The sequence below is a fragment of the Falco punctatus genome (genome assembly GCF_963210335.1).
Source record: "Falco punctatus genome assembly, chromosome: 4".
Lineage (NCBI taxonomy): Eukaryota > Metazoa > Chordata > Aves > Falconiformes > Falconidae > Falco > Falco punctatus.
The window spans coordinates 64,129,126-64,152,503 of record NC_137583.1 but is presented as its reverse complement, the minus strand read 5'-3'; the positions used below and the strand labels follow the sequence as shown (position 1 = coordinate 64,152,503).

Below are 23,378 nucleotides of genomic sequence, written 5' to 3'. Positions count from 1 at the left end.
TCTCCTATCCGCAAGGCAATTTTGGGTATATATTTATGTGTTTGACCACGTGAAGCCAAGAATTACTGACTAAACCAAGTGAGCTTAGTTCTCTGGATTTAGAAGTCTCAAGTCTTCAGCATCGGCTTCTTTTTCTAAACACAAAATAATGCTCTAATTGACCTTCAGCTTTTTTATTTTTTTAATAGACACAGGAAAACCCAACCATGAACACCAGTTGTTTTGTTTATGGAATTACCATATTAATAGCTCATGAGGAGCTAAGGGGTGGAAAGCTAGACCAACATTATTACACGTGCGGTCACTAGCTCACAGAAGACAGTAGGCTAAAGAAACACACATTAAAGACTTCAGTTACCATGTGTAGGTAACTAGCAACAGATACAGAGAAAAGTGGGGAAATGGAAATAACAGAATAGACATTATGATGGAAACATCAGTGGAAAATTAGAAGTCCTTTAATAAAAGAAACACATTAGGAATGTTTGTTCCATGTGCTGGACACTCCTTTGGAAAGCTAACCACCACATTTTCTTAAATTACATTAAGACATTCCTGACATTGATAGGTCTAAAAAGGGCTGGTGCTCAGATACTGACACATAAATAAGTATCTGTGCTTAGGTGGAAAGCAGGCACCCAAGAGTGAACTTTTTCCTGGAGAAGCACTGCCCGATGGTGCAGGCCAGGAGCCACCCACCACGGTACGCATCCCCAGGGAGGGGAGCTCTCCATGCAGGCCCCGTTAGGACAGTCACCCAGCCCTGCTTCGACTGCCTACTCTCCCACTGAGGTGCCAACGAGGGTCTCGGCTGTCCCCCGAGGGACCAAGGAAAGAAAGTAACTTCTTGGCCTCCTGCACACCGGGACAGCACAACCCAGGACACCCACCGCGCACGTACACCTGGCCCTGCAGCCTCGCAGGGAACGTGCCGTGGTGTTCACGGCTTCCCCCGGCCCGCCGCGGTGAGACAGGACGCCCCCCGCGGGGCCGCCGCCCGCCTCCCCCTCGCAGCGGCCGCCTCACGGCGCGGGCGGCTCCGCAGCGCCCTCCGCGCCCGCCACTGGCAGCGCCGCTGCCCGCCGCTCCGCTCCCCTCCCCCGCGCGGCTCGCTCTCTGCCTCTCGCGCGGCCGCCTCACGAGCACACACCTCCCCTTCCGAAAAAGCGGCCGCTTCCCGGCTTTATATACCCTGCTAAAAATAGCCTGCCGCCGAGCTCGCCAATCAGGAGGGAGCGAATTTCGAATCGGACCAATGGCGGGAGCCGTCACGGCCAGGCTCGGTCACGCCAGGAGGAGCCGCGATGCCTGCCGCGCGGCGATTGGGCGGCTCTGACATCATTGGCACGCGGGGCGCGGAGTGCGTGGCGGAGATTGGGCCGCGGCGGCAGGCGGCGTAATGGGATCACGCGGGGCGGGGGAGGGCGCGGGGGGCGGGGGCGGCGGCGCGGCCGGGCAGAGCTTTGAATAGGGAAGTTTTGCAGGGGGTTACATTTGCAGTCAGCGCCGTGTTTGCAAATATTGGGTCCGCTCCTGCGCAAGTGTCCTCCGCCGGCCGCGGGAGGGGAGAGCCGCCGCGGCCGCCTCGGGAGACGTCCTGCCTTGCTGTGCAATTAAACTTTGCATGAAACTTTGGGTCTTTTTTCCTCCCTAAGCTTCTCACGGAATTATTAGATCTCTCCATATATACAAATTTTTGTTTTTTTCTTCTCTGGAGGAAGGGGGGGGGGGCTTGGAAACTGAGAGCAGAGGTTTGACACCCCCCCGCACACACCCCTCAACCCCTGCACATAAAGGAGGCATCTGTATTTTTGGTAACCAGCACTGACTTTGTTGTTGCAACTTGAGACATGGATGTTCTCCCAATGTGCAGCATCTTCCAGGAACTCCAGATTGTGCACGACACGGGTTACTTCTCAGCCTTGCCGTCCCTGGAGGAATATTGGCAACAGGTAAACGAGGATGTCGATGTTGTTGTTGTTATTGTCGTGGGTTTTTTTTTCTTGTTGTTTTTGCCTTTTTTTTTTTTAAAGCCGTATTAAAGGATGAGCGGATTTAAAAAAAAAAAAAAAAAAAAAAAAGGAAAAACAAACAACCAACCCGTGTCAGCAACGAGTTTGGGGAGAATTAAACACGAATGCGTAGAGCTGTTTTGAAGCAGGTGTTTCGGCTTTAAATGAGACGGCTTTTCGGGGGGAAGAGTCCCGAGGTGAACGTGAGGAGCTGCGCATCCCGCCCGTCCGCGCCGGGCGCCCCAACGCTGCCCGCGGGGGCTGTCAGCCCGGCGGCCCCGCTCCGCTCCCGCAGCAGCACGGAGCCCGGCGCTCCGCTGCCGCCTGCGCCTCACCGAGTCCTGGCAAAAGTTTTGCGCTTGTACCAGGTCCAAATTCCACTGCTGGGTCTTGTCATCCGAGCTCCCTGCCTGGCCAAGGGCTGCTTTTCGCCCCTTGCAGTGCCATGTTGTTGCTGTTTTTTTTTGAAGTTTGGGGGGGGTTGGGTTTTGGTGTTGTTTTGTCGCCTGGCAGTGATGGGGGAAAGAAGCCCCTAAAGGAGTGTGTATACACATATCTCTGTGTGTGCATGCCTATACGTCTATAATGTAGCTGCTTCCCGGCGCAGGGAGCCTTGCGGAGTCCGTGCGTTGTCAGTCATATGACAGCGATCCCCTTGTGCTAATTGCCTTGGTCGGGAAGGAGGAAGAACGGCGGCTCCTTCCCTTTAATGGACATATTTTGTTGCTTTTTTTTTTTTTTTTTTTCTTTCCTCCCTTCCTTAATTCGCGCCGAGCCGCGGGGTCCAGGACCGCGGTGCCGGTGACATGCGCCCCGACTGGGGCGGGGGGGCCCGGGCCGCTGGCCCCGCTCCCCGTCCGGGGGCTGCGCAGCCCGCCGACCCCATCACATACCTGCAGCCTTTCCAGAAGGGCGAAGGAGCCTTTCCGAGGAGGTTAAAACGCAAAGCGTTACAACCTTCACATGCCTACTAATTGTGTGCAATGCCTTCTTTTTTTTTTCTGCCCCCCCCTCCCCCTTTCCCCTTTCACAGAGGCAGCTTCATAGTACGTGATTGAAATGGAGCTAAGTAGTTTCCTTCAGGCATTTGGGCTTTTGGCGAGGGGCCAGCCCTCGCTCCCGGTAGCCTTCAGAGGCATTTAAACTCGGAGGGAGCTTCGCTCCGGTCCCCATTACTAATCTTATCTAATGAGGAATTTAAATTAGCCGGGAATATGAAAGTTTAACAAGAGCTTAATAAATGCCTTTTTTTTTTTTTTTTTTTAACCTGTTTTCATGGGCAATCAAGACACTATTGTGTTGTCCCTGTCGAAACCTGTTTTGTTTTCAACGTGCATTGCAACCCGGTTACCTAATTATAGACAAGTACATAAATATTGTGTGCAGTGGTGGTGTTGCTTTTGCGTTTTGTTTTGTTTTTTGCTTTTTTAGGGTCGTGTCCGTCGTCGTCGTCTTCCCCCCCCCCCCCCCCCGTTTTTGCCCACACTCCTAGCCTGGCCAGAGCATGTGACCCAGTTTACTTGAGCAGTGCTGGGGGAGAAAGGAGGCTGTTCCCATGGCGGCTCCGCTCTTGGACAGATGGGAAGGGGCTGTGAGGGGAATGTGTGGTATTTGGGATCGGGTTTTGCTACCGGGCATGGAAGAGATGATCTTGCTAAAATGAGTAGAGTTTGGTATGGAAACTTGGTGTGTCCATTTTCTGTCTAAAGCTTCCATATGGATTGTTTCCTATAGTGGAAAGAATAACCCCAAAACATCAGCTTGTTGCCATAACAGTTCATACCCTTCTTTTTTTTTTTTTTTTTTTTTTTTTTTTTTAATTGTTTGTTCTCTAAAAATGGCTAGAAAGTCAGCAGGGTGAATTGAAATTGAAAACTGCAGCTTCACCCATTTAGGGTGGTTTTGTTTTTTGTTTTGTTTCATTTCATGGAGGGGAATGTGGTTCCGGGGAGGGGGGGGGGGGGAAGTTGTCCATGTACTGTTGCATGTCTATTTGAACAGAGTACTTTCTTGGCAGATGGTCAGGGTTTTAAAAGGAAATCTCCTTTGGCATTGCGTGAAAGAAAGAGAGAGATGACTCATACAGTTGCACTCTTGGCCAGTAGATAAAGTTCTTGTTCATTGTGGGACTCCCAGCAGGACCTCAGAGTAATTTCCCGTTTTGCATCCTATAGAACAGGACATTTCTATTTGGGAACTTTTTTTCTCCCCTCCTCTCTGTTGTTGACGTTCCCCATATTCCTTCGAACACGCATGGGAGCAGTTTGAGTTATGTGGCGTGCATGCCAGTGCGCTTGGAAATGACATTCTTTGAAAGTCGAGTGTGCTGCGTTCTCATGCACAGGAAATGGGAGGATGTCTGCTGCTCCATTGATGTCCCCAGAAGACAGGCCAGCAGCTCCGCAGCCATGCTGAAATGTGGCTTTGTTTTCTGACACAGCGTTTGGGTTTTAACTGCGTGTCAGAGCACATTGTGTTCAGCTGGGTCCTTTCAGCCTCGTGTTTGTGTGAGAGAGAGCTACAAAACAACTTGAAATTAGACGAGGCGCGAGAGCGAAGTGTAATTATTTGTTGTGGTTCTCTATGGTCCTTTTCAATGTCAGCCTACTGAAAACACAGATTTTATGATGAGAGTGATGATAATTTGCCTGACTCACTAGAATGCTATTTTGGAAACCAAAGCTGACTTGCACCTTCAGCTGTGCGTTTGAACTCCTGCCCAGGTCTCAAAACACAGATTTCTTTTCATTGTAACAGTCACCTAGTTACGGCTGGAGGAGCCTTTAATTTGTTTTGAACCTAGAAACCTCAAATCGAACATACTACATTCCTGCATGCTTTTTGAAGTGTAAAATACAATTGGGTTTATTTTTAAACAGGCTGGTAACTTTTCTCTTTTTTCTTCCTTCTCTTTCACCTAGACATGTTTGGAGCTGGAACGGTATCTTCAAAGTGAACCCTGTTACGTTTCTGCATCTGAAATCAAATTTGATAGCCAAGAGGATCTCTGGACCAAAATTATTCTGGCACGTGAGAAAAAGGAGGAATCTGAACTGAAGAACACATGTGTCCCAAAAGAGGACAATCTTACTAGTCAGAACTTAGAGACCAACAGTTTGAATTCTGACGTGAGCAGCGAATCTTCAGACAGCTCTGAGGAGCTCTCACCCACGACAAAGTTTACCTCTGACCCTATAAGCGATGTTTTAGCCAGTTCAGGAAACTTGAGTTCATCTGTCACTTCCACTCCCCCTTCGTCTCCTGAGCTGAGCAAGGAGCCTTCTTCCCAGCTATGGAATTGTACGCCGGGTGAGTTGCATTCACCGGGGAAAATTCGTACCGGTACCGCTGGAAAGACTGCAGAAAAAGGTACACCCGCCAATGGTGACACCTCGCCAGATGGCAGAAGGCGTGTTCACAGGTGTCATTTTAATGGTTGCAGGAAAGTTTACACCAAAAGTTCACATCTGAAAGCACATCAGCGCACTCATACAGGTTAGTAACCGTATGCTTATTAAGAGTTGGCAAGTACTGTAGGGAATACCCCTGATGGTGGTGGTGTCACAGTATTACACAATTGCTGGGTGGGAACCCAGGTTTGGAGAGATGATGTAACAGTAGTAGAGGCTTACCAGCATGGACAACATCACTTCCTCATTCTCTTCATAAGTGAGCTGAAGCCAAGATAGTTGGTGGTAGACTAGTCTGCTGTCATAGCAAATAGGAGCCACTCATCTAAATAGGCAATAGTTGGGAAGCTGCAGTGGCATGCAGTCTCCAGGAGCAAAGGTCTAGCCAAACCAGACGGTAGACCTTTGTTGATACTTACTTCTAAAGCAAAAGCGAGTGGAGACTTTCTTACAAAACAACAAACGTCATACCCCAAAATCTGTCTGATCGCTAAACACTGTAAGAGCTTGTTTTCATGGTTTGGTCTACATCAGGTCTATTCAACTAGACATCCCGAGGCCCTGTTTATATGAACTACAGCTATAGTTTTAAATCATATAGCAGTTTTGTGTGCCATCATTATCGGCAAAAATCTTGGAAAGCCACAGCATGTTGTAGTCCTTTGAATGTATCTGCCTAGTTGGACTTCAAAATGTCTTGATTTCCTGTGTAATTTCATACCAAAATACTGAGCAACAGTATTTTATTGTTACAGAACCTGAACTAAAAATAGCAATCTCATGCGTTACTGGGAAAGAAAGTGAGGAAGACAGACACTTCAGGGCTTTTATAAATATTTTATGGTTGAAGTAGCGTGCTGATTTGCTTGTTTGAGCATTATTATTTGACATCTCTTTATGACAGCAGTTAGATACGTAGAGCTGTGCCTTGGCTCAATAGTCATTGCTTAACATGAGGAATTGGCCTGGCGTTCTTGGTGTACCAATCGTGAGACCTATATAGGGTTTTTTTCCCCCCCGAGATGTGGAAAGAGAATTCAGGGAGAAGATCCTATTTTGACTCATGAGCTCAGCATTTTGTGGCTTTTATGGGAAGTCTGAGCAAGCTCAGATGCTCCCGTTGTCATGCAGAAGTCAGATGAAACAAGATTATTTCCAGAGGAAAGAACAACTTCCACTGAAACCATGGTGGTTGCGCAGACATAAATAGCTGCCGGCCTCAGAAGTATTGCAGAACTGTTGTCCTGGTGCTGTCTGGCTGAGAATGTTCCTGTGAATGGAAGTGGTATTTCTTGAATGCTGAAATAGCAGTGTTCAAAGTGGCGTGCAGGCTTTTCCAAGAATATGTGGCTCAGCAGAAAGGAGGTTGCATGTTATGCAGATGAGCGAGTGACAGAGGACTTTGATGCAATACAGTAGCCTAATTGCATTTTGGAGACTAGCTGTGCTGTCTTTAATCACCTTCATGAGGCGAATGATACCTGTTTGGGAGTAAGCCTGCCATTATGGATGAACAGGAATGGTAGAAATCTGGATTTCTTTGTTTCCAGTGAGCCTGTTTAATCGCGGGGTTTTTTTTGGTTTTGTTTTTTTTTTAATAATAAGAATGAGATTATTTGATGTGCTGTTACAGCAAAATAGGTAGGTAGGAATCATGTGGTTGAATTTTGTAAGCTGCCTTTGCCTACATGTTCTGAAGCGTTCAGATAGGTTAAATCAGCTGTCTTTGGGGGGTGGAGGAGGTTTACATAGAAAATGAATGGGGTAGCACCTATCTTTCTTTGAATGGAGTCATGACTAACATGTAATTTGCTTTCTTTGTAGGGGAAAAGCCTTACAGATGTTCATGGGAAGGGTGTGAGTGGCGTTTTGCAAGAAGTGATGAATTAACCAGACACTTCAGAAAGCACACTGGTGCCAAGCCTTTTAAATGTAGTCACTGTGACAGGTATGTGACTGAAATGCACCTTTTTAAATAGTTATTTTAATGCTCATTGGAAAGTGAGTCTCAACTGCTTTTCACTTGTGAAGGAACCAATTAGGAATGCAACTGTGTCTGGTATTTTTAAGGAATTACTGTGTATTTAGACTGGAAAAATCCTTCGGTTTTTCTAGTCGTTGGGATATAGTTTGTAGCCTGACGTTGCAGTTGAGTGTCCAGAAGTCCCTAGTATTACCACCCAGGGCCCACGGACACTCTGAGTGCTCCCGTGTATCCAGGGCACGCACGATCCCTCCTCCACCAGCAAGGGGGGAGTGCCTCAGCCACGCGTGTCGCGTCGCCTCGTGCGTGCCAGCAGCCATGGGCTAATGCGCAACCTGACTCTTGCCTTGCAGGTGTTTTTCCAGGTCTGACCACCTGGCCCTTCACATGAAGAGACACCTCTGAATGGGTCAAGAGGTGAATCCTGCGGGCTAAGAGGCGTCAAGGTTGAAGAGCCTTGAGTGGAGGGATGCGTGTTCCAGCCAAAGCATGCCATTTTGCACCCTACCCAGTTGCCTCCAGGACCTCACTTCCCTGAAGGTCTTTTGAGGGCTAATAAGTCATGTAAGAAACGGCATAGCAACCGCGGTGCGTGATGTTTGGGGTTTCCTGGACTCATACACTGGTATCTAACCTTCTGAGTGGCTCCTAAGCCTTTGCCGTGAGCATGTGCACTGAGAATGTTAATGATTGGGCGACTGTATGCGATGAGGATCTCTTGATGACTGTATGCTGAGGCACATTTTTTTTCTTGTGGTTGTTTTATAACTGTAAGAGAAAAAAAATAGTCTGAATGTCTTGTATGTGAGGAATATCTCGTGAGATGGGACAACCACCAATCATTTCCAAGGGGTGGGGGGAGGGGTGTCTGCACCTTTTTAGAGGGAAAACGGAGAGGGGAGAGGGGGGGAGTAAAAAGAGTCAGGATGCCAGAATGGAGATGGGGGACCTCCCTGTTCCTGTGTGAGAGGAGCTTTAGGTGTCTGGTGCAGCTATTAAACGTGCAATGTGTCAAGTAGCTTGTTTTACTTGCTACAGAGCTCATTTGTAATCCATTGTATAAGCTGTGTATTTACAAATGTAACACAACTATAACTTTTCATTATAATACAAAGGTTATTGCATGGTTCTGGGGAACTATATGCTTTTCCATTCTTTAATCAGGACTGCAGTTTTGATTCCAGTTAAGAGCAGCTAAAATACAATTGGTCTAATGTTACATAATGTATGGAACATGAATAATTTTTTCTGTTGGGTGGATAAAACCACTATTGGTTAGAAACTGATTTTTCTCATGCAGCTAATTTTTCTCTTATTTATGCCTTGAGGACTAACTTCTGGTTTTCTAGCTGTTAATGCACTGTTGACCTTAATAATGGTGCCTTATGCAAGTGACCTTCTCTTGTAGGGGGTCTTATACAGGGGTATGGGTGATGCATGCTTTATTAAGGCTCTCTTTTCACCTGGCATTGTACTGTATCAAATGTATAATATGAGGGGAAAAAAAGGTTACTTCCAGGGTCCTCCTTCACAAAGACAAATATAGAGAAAAGTCATTCATGTCAGTACAGTATTTGTTTAACTTAGACAATTTGACTGTGTTACAGTATAATGCATATGCCAATTGAATACCTGACCAGTTCTGCCACCTTGAGACTTTTTTTATATTGACCTTGCACAACAACTGTGTATATACACACCCCAACTGTACTTAATATGTCAAGTTTTCATACATATTAAAGATACAGAAGTATTAAAAGATGTATTTGCTTAAAAGGCACAAGTTTCACATCTATATATCTAGCTATCTGTTGGTCATACAGAAAGAAACTATATTACTTTTTTTTTAAAAGTGGGCAGAAAAATAATTGTGTATGTATATTTGTGTGTACAGTCTGTGTATGTGTGTATATATATAGATAATATATAAATATTTTTTTTAAAAGGAAAAAAAATAGAACACATAGCTAGGAAATGCCACAGCCCATCAAAATATTCCCTCTCCCTGCCCCCTGCAATACGGTCATAAAGGAGACAAAGAAATGAAAGATACAGTTAATTAAAATCTAGCATTTTTAGAGGCTTTACCTTTAGCTTAATGGTATGCTAAAGGCTTTGTTGGCATTCAGTCCTTCTCAGACTGCTGACTGTGTTTTGTAGTTATTAGGTTGTCTGGAATAGCGTATCTGTGGCCATTTAAGAATGATATGAACCGAATATTGGCATGCTAAAAGAATATTAGCTGTGTGCAGATGAAGTACACTCGGGTTTTGGCCTTCCAGCTTGCTGGAGGACCTGTGAGTGAGCTAGTCGTTGTGGTGGTTGAGCTCTAATTTTACATAGTTCAGCTAAAATAAAGACTGTTTTTTCCTAGAGTAGAAATAGTCTGTCCAAAAGCAGTATTTTTTTTTTTTTTTGAAACCAGCTCACTACAGTCGCTGCAATGAAACATGTGACCTGTTTCTTTTTCTATTTATTATTGGTCTTGCTTACTATGCTAATATTTTGGTATACCTTCCTGGAAATGTATGTAGATAAGTCGTTTAAAAAAAAAAAAGTATATGCAAGTGATCTGGTTCTAAGGAACACACGGGCTTAAATCATTCTCATTTCATTTTTGGTTTAAATTGCCTGAAAATGCACTTTTTTTTTTTCTTCCCTGAAAACAAACATTTCCCAGAAAATAGATTTCTATTTAGGGTTGGGTTTTGTTATGTTTTTAACTCCTTGTTTGCATTGTCCTTGGCTTAGCCATAATTCTTATAAACAAGAAAGTAAACAAAAGCAAAACCAAACCAAACAAAAAAAAACAACCAACCCCAAACAAAAAAAATTAAACTTGCACTGGCTTGTCTCAATTGTGAAATACCATCAGACTTGTGTGGATGGGGTGGGGCTGTGTGCCATATGTCAAATGCCTGTAATTTTCTTAATAAGCAAGTACATTTTGTTCAGGTGATAACTGAGCCTCAATCAAGCTGAAAAATAAAAAAAAAATAAAACATTTTTGCTTGAAATTTAAGAAGAAAAAGTTTCTATTAGTGAAATTTCTTTTTTTGTTTTTGAAGCACCCTGTTATCTAAAGAATCTCTTTGTAAGATTTTTGTAAAAATTTTGTTTTACAAGATTTTATTTGAAATTGTTTTTTGCAAGATTGTTATATTTCTGTATGAATGTATTTTTTATTGGAATAACATAAAAAGAAATTCTTATCAGCATCATGTGTCTGGTTTTATCTTTCTCCTCTCTGAAGTCCTACACACCAAATGATGTCAAGTACTATGTCGATGCTTTACCTTGAGTCACCTGGTTGCAGGTACAAGCACATTTGGGTCAGGTCACTTAGTGGAAGACAAGCCCTGATGAGAAAATAATTTTGGCAGTAGAAACTAGAAGTTCTTCCGTATTTGAAAAGCAGCTGTTGACTCATCTTTTGTCTCAGCGGAATAAATAGTTAACGCGATTGTTACTGCAAGACTGCACCTTTATTCCAAATCGTTTGTTCTGGAGAGGTGAATGCATGTAGGACAAGTTCTGCATGTGGGAAAGGAGATTTAGTGGACATTTAAAGTGAAGGGAGAAGGGTGATGGCTGGACTGGAGGCGACTGTCCTTAACTTCTACTGCAGTGTGGGTCTTTGAACGGCTCTGTCAATGGGAATGCAGGTGCACTTGTGGGAACGAATGCAGGGAAGGAACCACATGAGATCTGCCTGGCCCAGATGCACAGATCCAAGTCAGCTGTAAGGCTGAGCTGACCCACATGCTGGTGGTGACCTTCAGCCACCTAAACGCAAGCCTCTGAACTGTATTTCTTCAGAGCAGTGGCTCTTCAAAGCATGCCTGGCATGTACGCTGGCTTGGACACATGCAGAACTTGTTTAATGTTGCCTTGTGGCTTCTGCTTCGCTCATGCTGGTGTTAAAAATCCCTTAAGCAGTGAGTAAAACCATTGGCAGAAATGGCAAAGTTGTATGCTGAGAAACTTGTATTTGAACGTGTGAATTCAGTTCACAGCAACTGAATGTTTCATGGTTTAGATGAGAAATGGTCTAAAAATTGATGCAGAAAAAACCTGAATCAAACACAGATAGAGGCAGAAGTAGCACGGCGGAGAGACCCTCGCCACCCACCTCAGTTAGCCCTGCAGCTGGCTGTTAAGTGGACAATATGACCCTGTATAGACAAGCAACAAATAGCAAATTAAGCAAACCTTGTGATTTGCAACAAGAGGGATATATTAAATTTTACCACTGGTACAATCTCTCACACAGTGAAACACAGATATCTTCTGGGAAATTTAGTTACAGTTGCAATAGAAATAGAAAAGGCTACTGAGATTTAAAGATTGTGACATTTTACCTTCTCATCTGTATACGATGTAGAAATGGAAATATTTTTAAAGAACTGAGCTTGACCTTGGAGCTTCTCCACCCAAAATGTTCAATGGGTGTGTAATACAGAACAAGGATTAGCAAATTTTTGCCCATTTATTGGGTGTGTGTCATCTAGGGTTGTGTCTTACCATACCTTAAAAAAAAAAAAAAAAAAAAAAAAAAAGCCTGATAACTCCATTATTAAGGATGTTATTGAGATCCCACCCAGTTCTTTTTTCTCTGAGAGATTGTACTGAAAAAACAGTGGTGTTCCGGAAGAAAAAGGCTAGTGACAGAGCTGTTGGGCAACAAGGAAACTACAAAGCAGAAGGCAATAGCCATTTCAGGGTTAGTGCATGTCAACGTGCACATCTACTGCCGGCTTGCTTAATTTTGGATTTTGAAATGCAGAGCAGATGGGAAGGGATGTGAATCTGAGGGTGAAGAAGTCAGGTGGCTTAGGTATGGACCTGCATTAGTAACCTCAGCAAGTTCCAACAACTTCAACTGAGGTTAACAAGGTAAAAATGAGGACAGAGCCTGTAGCCAGTGTGCTCACTTCTTGCTCAAAGGTTAGATATGGTGTGTTTGTGCACTTAGGCACACATATGTACAGGCAAAGGTCAAGATGAAACAATTAAAATTCCCAAACAGAACCTGTTTGGGTGTTTCGGGTTTTTATTCCCTCTTGGGTGTGAAAAATCCTGGCATGCAAGTGGTCAGTGCAAGTAAAATGTATCACAGTTTACCAACTTATTGGAACAACTGCATATTATAAATAGAGCAAGGCACTGAAGTTCGCAATAGATGAGGGATTGCTATTTTCTTAAACTAGATGTTTATATTGTTTAGAAGGTACTGTCTCTCTCCCTTCTAAACCATATTATGATTTGTCACAAACTGAATCTAGAATTGTGCCTGTTAGAGCATGTTGCAGACAAGCTGTATTTTATTCTTTCCTCTTTAGGAGTAATTCATGGTACCTCTGCATTTCTGTCCATCTTTTACACCTTCCATTCTTCTCAACTACTTGAGCATTCGCTCTTTATTTTCTTTAATTGCACTGAAAGCTCTGAGGAATAAAAACAACCTCTATAAATCACACAAACAGCAGCAGCAGAATTACAAACAAGGAGAAGGAAAAACGCTATGGTGAGTGTTTCAGAAAGTAGCTGAGTGTTATTTATGCGGCACCAAAGGAGTACGTGATCTTACATACTCACACAACAGCAAGAGACATTTAACAAGAGGGAAGCTCCATGGCCCATCCATTGGATGTCTCCTTAGCCTTGTCTTCAAAGAGGAGTTAAAGTAGGCTGAAACAGCAAGGGGAGCTGTAACTGTGCAAGAGCTGGGGGACACGTGACAGATAAAGAAGGTTTCCCCTCTGCCTTTTAAAGGATAAAAGGACCTGTATTTCCTCCTTGTTCCTCCATTTTCCAGAAATTCCTTGGAGTCAAAATGGCTCGGATAGGAAATCTCTGCAATACTTCTTTCTCAAGCTTTTCTAGCTTTGCTTCCTCAGGTAGCACTGGTTTATAAACAACAATAGCAGTACTCCAGTTCTTTATTTCTGGTGACAAGAGGTTACTGAGCAGCTTGTACCCCCCCAGAAGTCTGCCTGCTTTTGCTTCATCCCATGGGATTGTGTAGCCAAGAGGCATTAACAGGTACTTCTGAAACAAAGCCTGTGACATGGCAAGAAGCTCTGCTGAGGTTATACAGTCCAAGGCAATAGTATCTTTATATTTTTCCCTTTAGCTCTTTTACCTCTACACGGGCTGTTTCATCCTTTATTCATGGTGGCTAGATATATGGCATTTATTTTTGATCAAACCTGTAGCAATACTGTCTCATAACCATTTGAGCTCTTACATATAAGGGAGAATGAGCAGACGGAGTATTGCTTTTGCACATAGGTCTACAGAGGTTTAATCAGTCTAAGATTCATTGGGGCTACCCTGGGAAATAAGGGTTTTCAGGTTCATGCATTAATATTGTGCAGCCTTGGTCAAAAGCTCGTTTAAGTCAAGGAGAAATTCCTCATTGAATTCAACTTGCTCCAGACACAGTCATTTTTTCATAGAGCTGAACCTGAAGAGGAAGTACATTTGAAATCCATTCAGAACCAAATTTTCGTTCAATGACATTTATGACTATATTTTGCCCATTTCCCATTGAACATTTGGTAGCTGGAGTTTACGAGTGCAAGCCTTGCAAAGATGATTTTTTAAAAACAGAAATGTGGGGAGGCTCTGAAATTTATTTTTGATTGCAGACTGATGATAAACCTTGTAATTTGTTCCGCAGTTTCAGTTACACAACAGCTACATAATAATTTGGTAAGTTATAGCAGTGACTATATTGGATTGTGATGTTTTCAATCCCAATGCTTCACAAATTATTAGCTGAGAAATTACTAACCGAAGAAATTAACTGGATTTGTAGGATACCATAGCAACAAAGGTGGCCTATGGCTTTAAAAAAAGTGCTGCATCAGATACAAGCCAGCACATTTGTTCAAATAAAAGAGAAACTCTTCAGAATTTTCAACTGAGGCCACAGATTGGTTGTGTTCTTGAAATATAGGTTTATAATTTGTCACAGGAAAAATAACTCCATAAAGCAAAACCGCTAAGGTGTTTTAAGATGATCTATTATGCAGAGGTGTCTAGTGCAGCCATTTTGGATTGGTGTCATGATAGGAAACAGATGGTATATGTGTTTATGTTTAACATTTAAGGAGGTATAGAAAGCAATTGGGAGGTGATGTATTTTGTTAATGGGTGAGTAAAGCCTCATATGTACAGTTAAAATAGAATGTAAAAAACAAGCAACATTTTTTCACCACAAATGAGGCAATGCAACAACACACTTAAGTAGATTTATTTGACTTGTTTCACTTTAAATAATTTTAATGAGAAATTCTCTAAATGTTTTTGAGCGGAGATAGAAAGTAATCTGGTAACCACATGTCTTGATGTAAGCCAAGCTGTTCTTTAACAGCACTTTCTTTCAATACAATATAAATTTAGCTGGAATTAGCATTGCTGAATATTAGTCCCTCAGTGCCTCACTTGCTAAACCTCCATATTCTTTTTATTGCCTCTGTGCATTTCAGAAGCAGAGTGTGTGGTCAGTTCTGGACAAAGGCAAATTATCTCACAGGGCTGAGGAAGGCAACGTATTTGCTGAATTCTGTAACATTAACAAACACCTCAGCAATAATTCAGGAAGGCAGCAGATCTGCACTGCATACAGTAATATATTTTTCCTGTAACATGCTACCTTTTTGGGTTTGATACTGAATATATCAAAAATCTAGTTATTCATGCAAAGATGTATTTTTCTGAATTTTATGTACTTCACCTTACTGTATGTTATTTCATTTATAAGATTTATCTTTGAACATGCAGTGATAGTCAAACACTATTGTTCATTTCCAAGCTTTGCTAGGCAAGTTACTCAGTCTTCTGGGTTTTCTTTTATTTGTTTTTGCTAACTATGAAGAGGACATTGAGGGCAACTGGATTTTAATAGATCCTCACTGTAATTAATTATTCATCAGCAGTAGAAGTATTAGCAGTAGTAGTCAGACATGCAGAGGAGGCTGAGATCTTACCATGATGAACCTACAGGGAGAGAGGCTCTTCCATCCAGATTCTGTCTAATTAGACCACGGTGCATTTGGAATTACCCACATCCAAAGAGAGAAAAAGTAGTTCTGCAAACTGTTCTGATGATCTCAGCGGTTTTCCTTTTCCTGGTGAGACAGATAATGCTGGTGATATCTTACCATAATTCCATTCAGTCCCGTCTGCCTGTCACAGATGGACTCATTCTGAACACCAGGATGAGAAATCACCATGCAGAACACTGTGCTTCAATGCATTTCCATGAGCATTTTTAGGTGGGAGATTGTAGTGCCCATGCCTGTCTCATGGTTGGGATGTTTCTTGCCATTTTAGGATTCTGTTTTCTATTTCTAACAACCTTCTTTTGGCGATAACTTTGGTATATTCTGTGTGACATGCTTTGGACCTACTGAGATTTCTTCTTAATTTGAAAAAATTGTTACGAATTAATCTTTAATCCCACAGATAGAAAAGAGTAAATAAGAGATGTAATAATGTTATAGTATTAATGGGATTTGAGCCTCAGTGGGAAATAGATGCATTATTCATAAGGATTGATGGTCTTTAGTGTCCCAACAGCCCCTCGTGGGGCTTTGGAGGTATTAGACTGGCCACTGGAGAGAGGGTTGCTCTAACACTCAATAAGCTAAACTAAAAATATCACTAGAATTATAAAGCAAAACCTAATCAAATCCTAAATATAAATATGATGATACAAATCCATCCCCCAGTTATCTCCAGAAACCACCCTGCCTCAAAGGGTTGTCAGTGACTTGTCCCTTATTATCTTTAATCAAGCAGAAGAGAGAGGCATTGAACGCCACAGTGGATCTGTATAACAAGGCACTGCAGGTGAAATCTATAGTGCTCTGCTTCCCACTCCATACGTGCTGCCAGCCGGTCCCCGCTCCACTAGCGAAGGAAAGGGCAGCAGAGAGACAAAGGGGTGCAGTGTTTACACAGCGACTGTGAAGTCTTCTGTAGCTTCTTCTAATTACTATCCCCAAAGTCCAGACCACAGATGCTTCACAGGGCAAAACCAGCCCAGATGCCTGTAGGTAAAAATTATGTGGTAACAGGCAACAAAGAAGCTGACTAAAGGAGATTTCTGCAATAAGGTTTCCAGCACATACACAGATGGGATCTACCCAGGCTCTGGTCTCTGTGTTCTGTGACAGGACATTATTTATCTCAACTATAATGGACAACTTAAAAAAAAAAGAAGAAAAAAAAAAAAAAAAAAAGAAAAGAGTGTGTATTCTTTCATTTATCCAAGCAAATTAGGCACTACAGTTTGAATACCTGTCTGCTGAGAGGCTAAAACTGCTAGTCACCAAACCAATGTAACTGTAATTCAATACTAAAAAATATCTTTTTCATTAGGTGCTAAGTATCTTGGGATAATGATGAGGTCATAAAAGACTAATGTGTTTGGCCAGAAGAGTGAAGAAGGTTCATAAAAGAATAAAGAGCTATGGGGTACAGCTCCTTTTGGCACAAAGGGTGGCACCCACAGTCTGCTCAGGCAAGTATTTGTGTATGCAGATAGTTTAATGCAAAGCAGATTTAAGCCTCGATTCTGACATAAGGCATGTAAACAGCCTTCTGAGCCTCACCTCCTGTCCCCTGTGACACCAAAAACCATACAGGACTTCTTTTGAGCACCACAGAAGACAAGAGGCATCCCCAATAAGAAGTGCGAAGTCCCAGAAAGAGATGTCCTCATGCCTTCTGGGGCTGTGCAGCCGAGGTCTGGGGTGTACCAGGACCCTGAAGGTGATAAATGTAAGTGAGGAGTGGGTCAAATTTCAGGAAAGATGCAGATCTTTGTGATACTGGTGTTTGAAAACACAAATCAGAGCAACGGTGCTAAGAGACAAAACCTTCAGTCTTCATACTATAGCACTGGCCTTCTTCCAGTGTTTGGTGGGAGACCCTCAGCTTTGTGAACTGCCTAGGTATCCCTTACCAGCAAATGAAGAGGTGATACACCCGTGATCCCCCATACACTTTACTGTGTCCTTTAACCCATCACATGTAAGTACAGGCTTACATTTTAAGGCTAAAATTAAGTTCTTAATAGAAAAGCACCAACAAACTAAAAATAATGACAGGCTATAAGGAGCCCACGAATCTTCATATTTTTTTGTTACAACTTATATACACACACACACACATATGCATAAATGGAAACATATTTTCTTGTCTAGGATGTTTATTTTCTGTATATGCTGTTACGTTCCGATAAAAGTGTCTTTCAAGAGTCATCTGTGGGACTAACAATAATATATGGGTCTTAAACTAAGGTGTAAGGTGAAACCAGCTGAAAACAACGAACAAAATCAAACAGTTTGTGCTAGTGAAACAGATTATAAAAAAAGAAATAAAGGCAAAAAAATGAAGCCAACATTCAGAGATCTTTTGAATTTAACACTTTGTGGGAGTATGAGTAACATAAGCATGTCAGCATTGAAGTTTCTGATGGTTGTATTCAGTGGATCAGAGATCCAAAGCTTCCACAAGTCAGGAACCAGGTCCTCAAAAGCCCCCAGAAAGTTATCAAGTGCAAGATTACCTTAAAAATATTAAAAGGAAAATAATGGTAATATGACACTGTGTGGGTTTTTTTGTATTTAAATTCTGTATTTTGGATCCAGCAGCGTACATTTAGAACATGTTTTCATTAAATACTTTACAAAGAAAGTTAGAAACATCTGTTTTAAAAATGAAAGTTGCAAAACTAAAAAATAAAAAAGGCAATAGATACTCAAGCTCATATTATAAAACGGCATGATTTGGTCACACTGAGGCAAATGTATGCAAATAATTTTTTTTGCTAGAGTAAATCAGTAAAGCTTCCTTGATTTCATGGGCCAGAAGGTATGAGCTATGTCCTTCAGGCTGACAATGTCTGGAAAAAAATTATTAAAGTAAAACCACCCCCAAAATCTGACAACATGGTCCTTCTTTGCCTCAAGTCTAGAGAAGGAGCTGAGTCCTTAGAAGTGCCTAAGGAACGTCATTAAGTATTCCTCTGTGGGAAGCTCACACGAGAATTGCTCTGAACTGACTTTTTTTCCTTTCTGCTGTTCCACCTAACATTTTTATCTCATTATTCTTAGCAGTGGTAAGTAACTATGACAGGAAGACAGAGTGGAAAATTAAGGCTTGTTAAGATTATTATACACCAAAAGGATCATGTCATAAATGAGATTTGAGTCTGCCCAGTTTGGGATATAATTAAGTAATCATGTTCAAGGTGGATGGGTTTGAGACAATAAAAGGCCACCAGAGGTTGTTCAGTTTCAAAGGGGCAATTCTTTTTATGCCGAGAAGTTATGTGGGTGCGATTTCAGCAGTGAAGGACCTTGGCTCCCTCCCAGCTGTTGGATGTGGGTGCTTCTGCCCCTGGGAAGGGAGGGCAGCTCCGGTGACGCCATCAGCCTTCAGGATAATCTTCCTGACAAGCAAATGCTATTTTCCCATGTCTTGTTTTCCATGAGCATATCACCAGTGTGCATTCACCTCCAGATTCAGTCTACAGGAACCTCTCAAGAATAAGAACAATAAACTCAGCACCCTGGGAAAGGGTTGCATGTGCTGAAAATTTTACTACCACCTAATTCACTTTTGAGGAAAGTGTGTTTAAAACCAGTCGTCAAGGCTGTGAATAATAAGCATATTCTGATACTATGGGCACAACAAGGAAGTGTCAACAAAACCACAACAGGAAAACAGTGAGGCTTTTTCTTGGCTTTGAGAGAATACAGTAAGTTTAATGTTGCTGCTTTCTCATTTTTTCCTATATTATCAGGATGGAAAGCTGGGCAGGACTTAGCTGAATCACCGCTCACAAGTCAGTCCAAAATGTGAGTGAATCAAACAGTGTATGGGATACAGAGTGACATGTATGTTTAGTGTCATTTGGGGTTGTGCAATTCTCGAGGGCATCATGGATGACTCTTTTTTTGCCTGCAAGTAACCACAATCACTGTATGAATCATTTAGGGGAATGATATTGAAAGCTATCGTATCACAAAGGTGCAGTTTTCCCCTGAAAACAGCAGCTCAGAAGACCTTCAGAACCACACTAACAAAGGTGGTGCCTTGCTGAGATACCTATTATTACATGCACACAAAGGGATCGAATCGGCATGCGGAATGGAGCGTTGGAGGAAGGAAAGGAAGAAAGGGGATCACATAAAGTGTCAAATAATACTTTTTAGACATGATATTCTTCACTTTGAAATTCAAGATTTAAATGCAGCATATGTGCATATTTTTTCTCTAGGTATCTCCTCTTTTCTTAATTCCTCAGAAAGAAAGGGTAGGAAAAATCTGTCCTCAGGGTTCTGTCCTGCTATCTTTCACCTTTTCCAGACTGCCACTTCTTCAAATGGAAATGATGTCTGTTTATGATTTCAGGCTGTGCAACTTGTAAAATATTAGCCAAGATTTAAGCTTTTACTTTGGCAAAATAATTTTCCTTTCAATAAAATCTCAGGGCAGGGGGAGTTAATGGAGCAGGACACAGACACACCCAGCAACAACAATAAATTAACACTATTTAAAAAGTCAGTCAGTCCTATTACCTATATAGGGCAGTCTTCCTTATCTCCCCTTTGCCATCTAGGAATGCTGTAGAAATAGGGGTCCTGTGGGGTATGAAGGTGGATGCACACTGTGGAAGGTGGCTCCCTCCTCATCCTCAGTGCAGGGAAGGTTGGGGTAACGATGTCCTTGAAAACAGCATTTGTTGGCTGTTGTGCTCCTCTGTGGGAGCAGTTGACAGGAGGCCAAGGACTGGGTGTGGAGGGGTGACGCTGCAGCTAGGCAGCTCAGCAGCTGTCCCTGTGGCCATGGTGGTGGGGGCTGACTCACAGGAACCCACTGCCCCACTCCCCCGTTGCTTCACCAGCATTTGCTTTCACAGCTACAGCAGGTGGACGTTTCCCACTTTGGCAGATAGATAGATTACATATGTGCTTTTCCAGATTAACATTACTGTAACATAGGATGCCATCATCATCACCTGCATCACTATTACATCAGCGTTTCCTGGTGATTTTGTCAGTCCCATCTTCTTTGCTGTGGATTCCTAATGACAGGCCACTGCTCCAGTAAGAATTGCATAAAAGGTGTGTATTTGTTGTTAAGGCTTGAAAACAAAGAATGTCAGACCTGCTAAGGAATGAGGGAACTAAATTAGCCTACCTGTGCCCCACTGTGCTGAATCTGGTCCAGCTTTCTAGAAATGCTGGATCAGCAAAAGCAGGTGGCAAGGAATCTAACTGGAACAGCAGGAGCAACTAGATTTCAAAGTTCACTCTTGTCACAAACCCTTTTCTTCAACTTCTTAGATTTGAAAGAGCTTATATATACATTAAAGAATCCCTCTTCCCCACGCTTTTTTTGCAGTACAGGGAACCATGACTGTCTTGAAAGCAAATATTTTAGGGAAAGACTTTTGTGTAAAAGAGTCAGAATATTTGTGTAATAGAGTCAGAAGCAGTGTGTTTCCACAAAATATTCAGAGCTAATATAGGTTTTGGTTAATAAAGGATTTCTTAACAGTTTTGACTAAGGATCTTTGTTTTGTTTATTTGCTTGTGAGATGAAGAAAAAAAATTAAATCCATGTTTTTAGAATATATCAATAGTGATAACTCACACTTAACTATTAATGGAAGCAAATAACTGAAGTGACCCAGATTTCTGTTTTGCATTGTTATGAGAAATTGCTGCACACAGAAGCCTATATTCTGTCAGTCTCAGCTGCTAGACCTATAGGCTAAAGCATGGACAGACATATTTTCTAAACTAAAGCTAGAAATTCAGTATTAAGTCTACCCATTACGACACATGTGTGAATAATATGTCAGATGAGCATACAACTGAGTATTTAAGGATATCAGCTCCTTAGAAATGTCATGGCCTCTTTCCTCTTGGGCCAGTTTAAGTTTGGGATGTCTCCATCAGTGGCGTCAGAACCGTGTAAAACCAACACAATAGTAGGATGTGATCCCGCCTTCCCCTACTGTAACATCTGCCATCTTCATTGATTCGAAGATTGAACTTGGGCCACACATATAATAAACAGATGTGTATTGCTTTCTGGGGAAGACATAGCTGCCAAGGAGGTATACTGGAAAAATATTTGGGAGTTTAGTGTTGATCTAAATGGTAGTCCGCCCCGATCCTCTGCGATGTGCCATCACTACAGCAGCCTTAGAGCATACCTCACCCGCAGCAAGACTCAGCTGCCTGCAAACACAAATTAGCGCTTTCTTTGAGGAGCAGGAGGTGCAATTCCCACATCCAGGAGCTTGGCACTTGGACCACCAGCCGTGGAGATGCAGGCTCAGGTTCACCCCCACTACCAGGCACTCACCTATGGAGGAGTTAGGGCAGAAGTGACAGCAGGCCATCTCCAGCTGCTTTGAAGCAGCCAACATCTGAGGATGCCAACTGCAGATGACCAGTTTGGGTTTCCATATGAAGGTCCTAAGTCTGCCTATATATGATGCAGGCAACACATTTTCATAAGCCAGGGTCTGGGTACTACTCTGAGGTCAGTCACCTAAAACTGCAACACACAGCTTCATAAATGTTCAGCGCCTTCCGTATCTCACTCCTAACACATTTTCCTCAAAAATCTCACTCTTGGATGGTCAATGTCTTAAGGACTCTCTGTCTGTCTGAATGTTTATATGCATTGCATTTTAAGCTACATAGCTCACTGTCACTGACTTTTACAGGAAAAGTATATTTAAAATAAATAAGAAGATTAATATTGACTTAAAAAAGCAAAAAATTTCCTGTTTGAGAATTCAGGTTGCTGAAGATATTAAATCAGTTACTATGTGGCATTTTAGTTGCTTCACAATATTTTGTTTTTACTGGTGGGTCAAATGAATCAGCTGACTGTAGGCAGGACTGAAGACAATGGGTGATTAGTGCATGGGTGAGTAAAAATATATACTGCATACTTTTCTGTCTCCACATGTTATTTTTCCTTAATCTGATGCCAGATTCATTTGATAAAAGTGACTCAGCTTTTGCTGAGCTAGCCCTGCCATTGACAAACTCATCCCTAGGAAATTACATTTTCTCCTCTCAAAGGTGGACTTGCAACATATTGTCAATTTTAAAGGTTGAAATTTAGGCAAGAAGAGTAAAAGAACGTGCTTCTAAACTCTTTCGTAAGTATGTCTTTTTATTTCCCTTGGGAAAAATGTGAAAATATGAGGTAAAGATGGTCAGTAAAATCTCTCCAAAATACATGAAGAATTTTCTTCAACTTCTACCAATTTTTTCTTTCTTTCAATGAGAGTTCTATTTATTCTACATTTCAACCCCAAAATGCAACAGCTAAGAAAGAAGAATAGTTTTTAAAATAATCTGTTAAGTTTTCACTTTTTTTAGATCAGCATATCTCCAAACATGAAATCTCAACTAGCTGCTGAGAATATAATTCTCATTAAAAAACCTAACACCGAGCCACACTTTATTAATTTTATAGGTTAATTTACTTTACAGACTTAATTCACATAAAGTTTATAAGGCCGTTGGCCCTGCTTTAGTTCACAGTACATTCCCACAACATTGTCTGATTATACTGGACTGTCACTTCCAGAGTGGAGTTCTATTTTCAGCTAATGTATGTGAACCAGCATCAATAGATGCATCAATTTATACAACATTTGAATCTCAATTTGTGATCTTTTTAGAGTTATTGTTAAGGTGAAATAGGCTGAAGGAGGAGAAATCATAAAGTCTAAAGAGGTTTGGAACATTTTTCAGATGGCCTTCTCCCTGGTGAAATCAGAGCTCTCTATATAATTTATGGGCAAAAGACGACACCTAAAATGGGGTTCAAAGAAGCCATTGCTTTGTGTGAAGTATTAACAGTATGAAATGACAAAGAAATGTTCAGATTTCTGCTATGCCATCAAAGGTTGTT

At 42.1% G+C, this 23,378-nt stretch overlaps 1 protein-coding gene across 2 annotated transcripts; it reads left to right on the top strand.

Moving 5' to 3' along the window:
• Positions 1-1,451: 1,451 nt before the first annotated feature.
• On the top strand, positions 1,452-10,624 carry KLF6 (KLF transcription factor 6). Of its 2 annotated transcripts, none has more exons than XM_080384360.1 (4): positions 1,452-1,952; positions 4,934-5,321; positions 7,247-7,370; positions 7,760-10,624. In XM_080384360.1, the coding sequence occupies exons 1-4, from the start codon at positions 1,851-1,853 to the stop codon at positions 7,809-7,811; spliced, it is 666 nt and encodes a 221-aa protein (XP_080240486.1). In that variant the 5' UTR covers positions 1,452-1,850; the 3' UTR covers positions 7,812-10,624. The 2 variants fall into 2 exon arrangements, with proteins under 2 accessions (XP_080240486.1, XP_080240485.1); XM_080384359.1 differs by having other exon boundaries at positions 1,454-1,952; positions 4,934-5,507.
• The last annotated feature ends 12,754 nt before the right edge of the window (positions 10,625-23,378 follow it).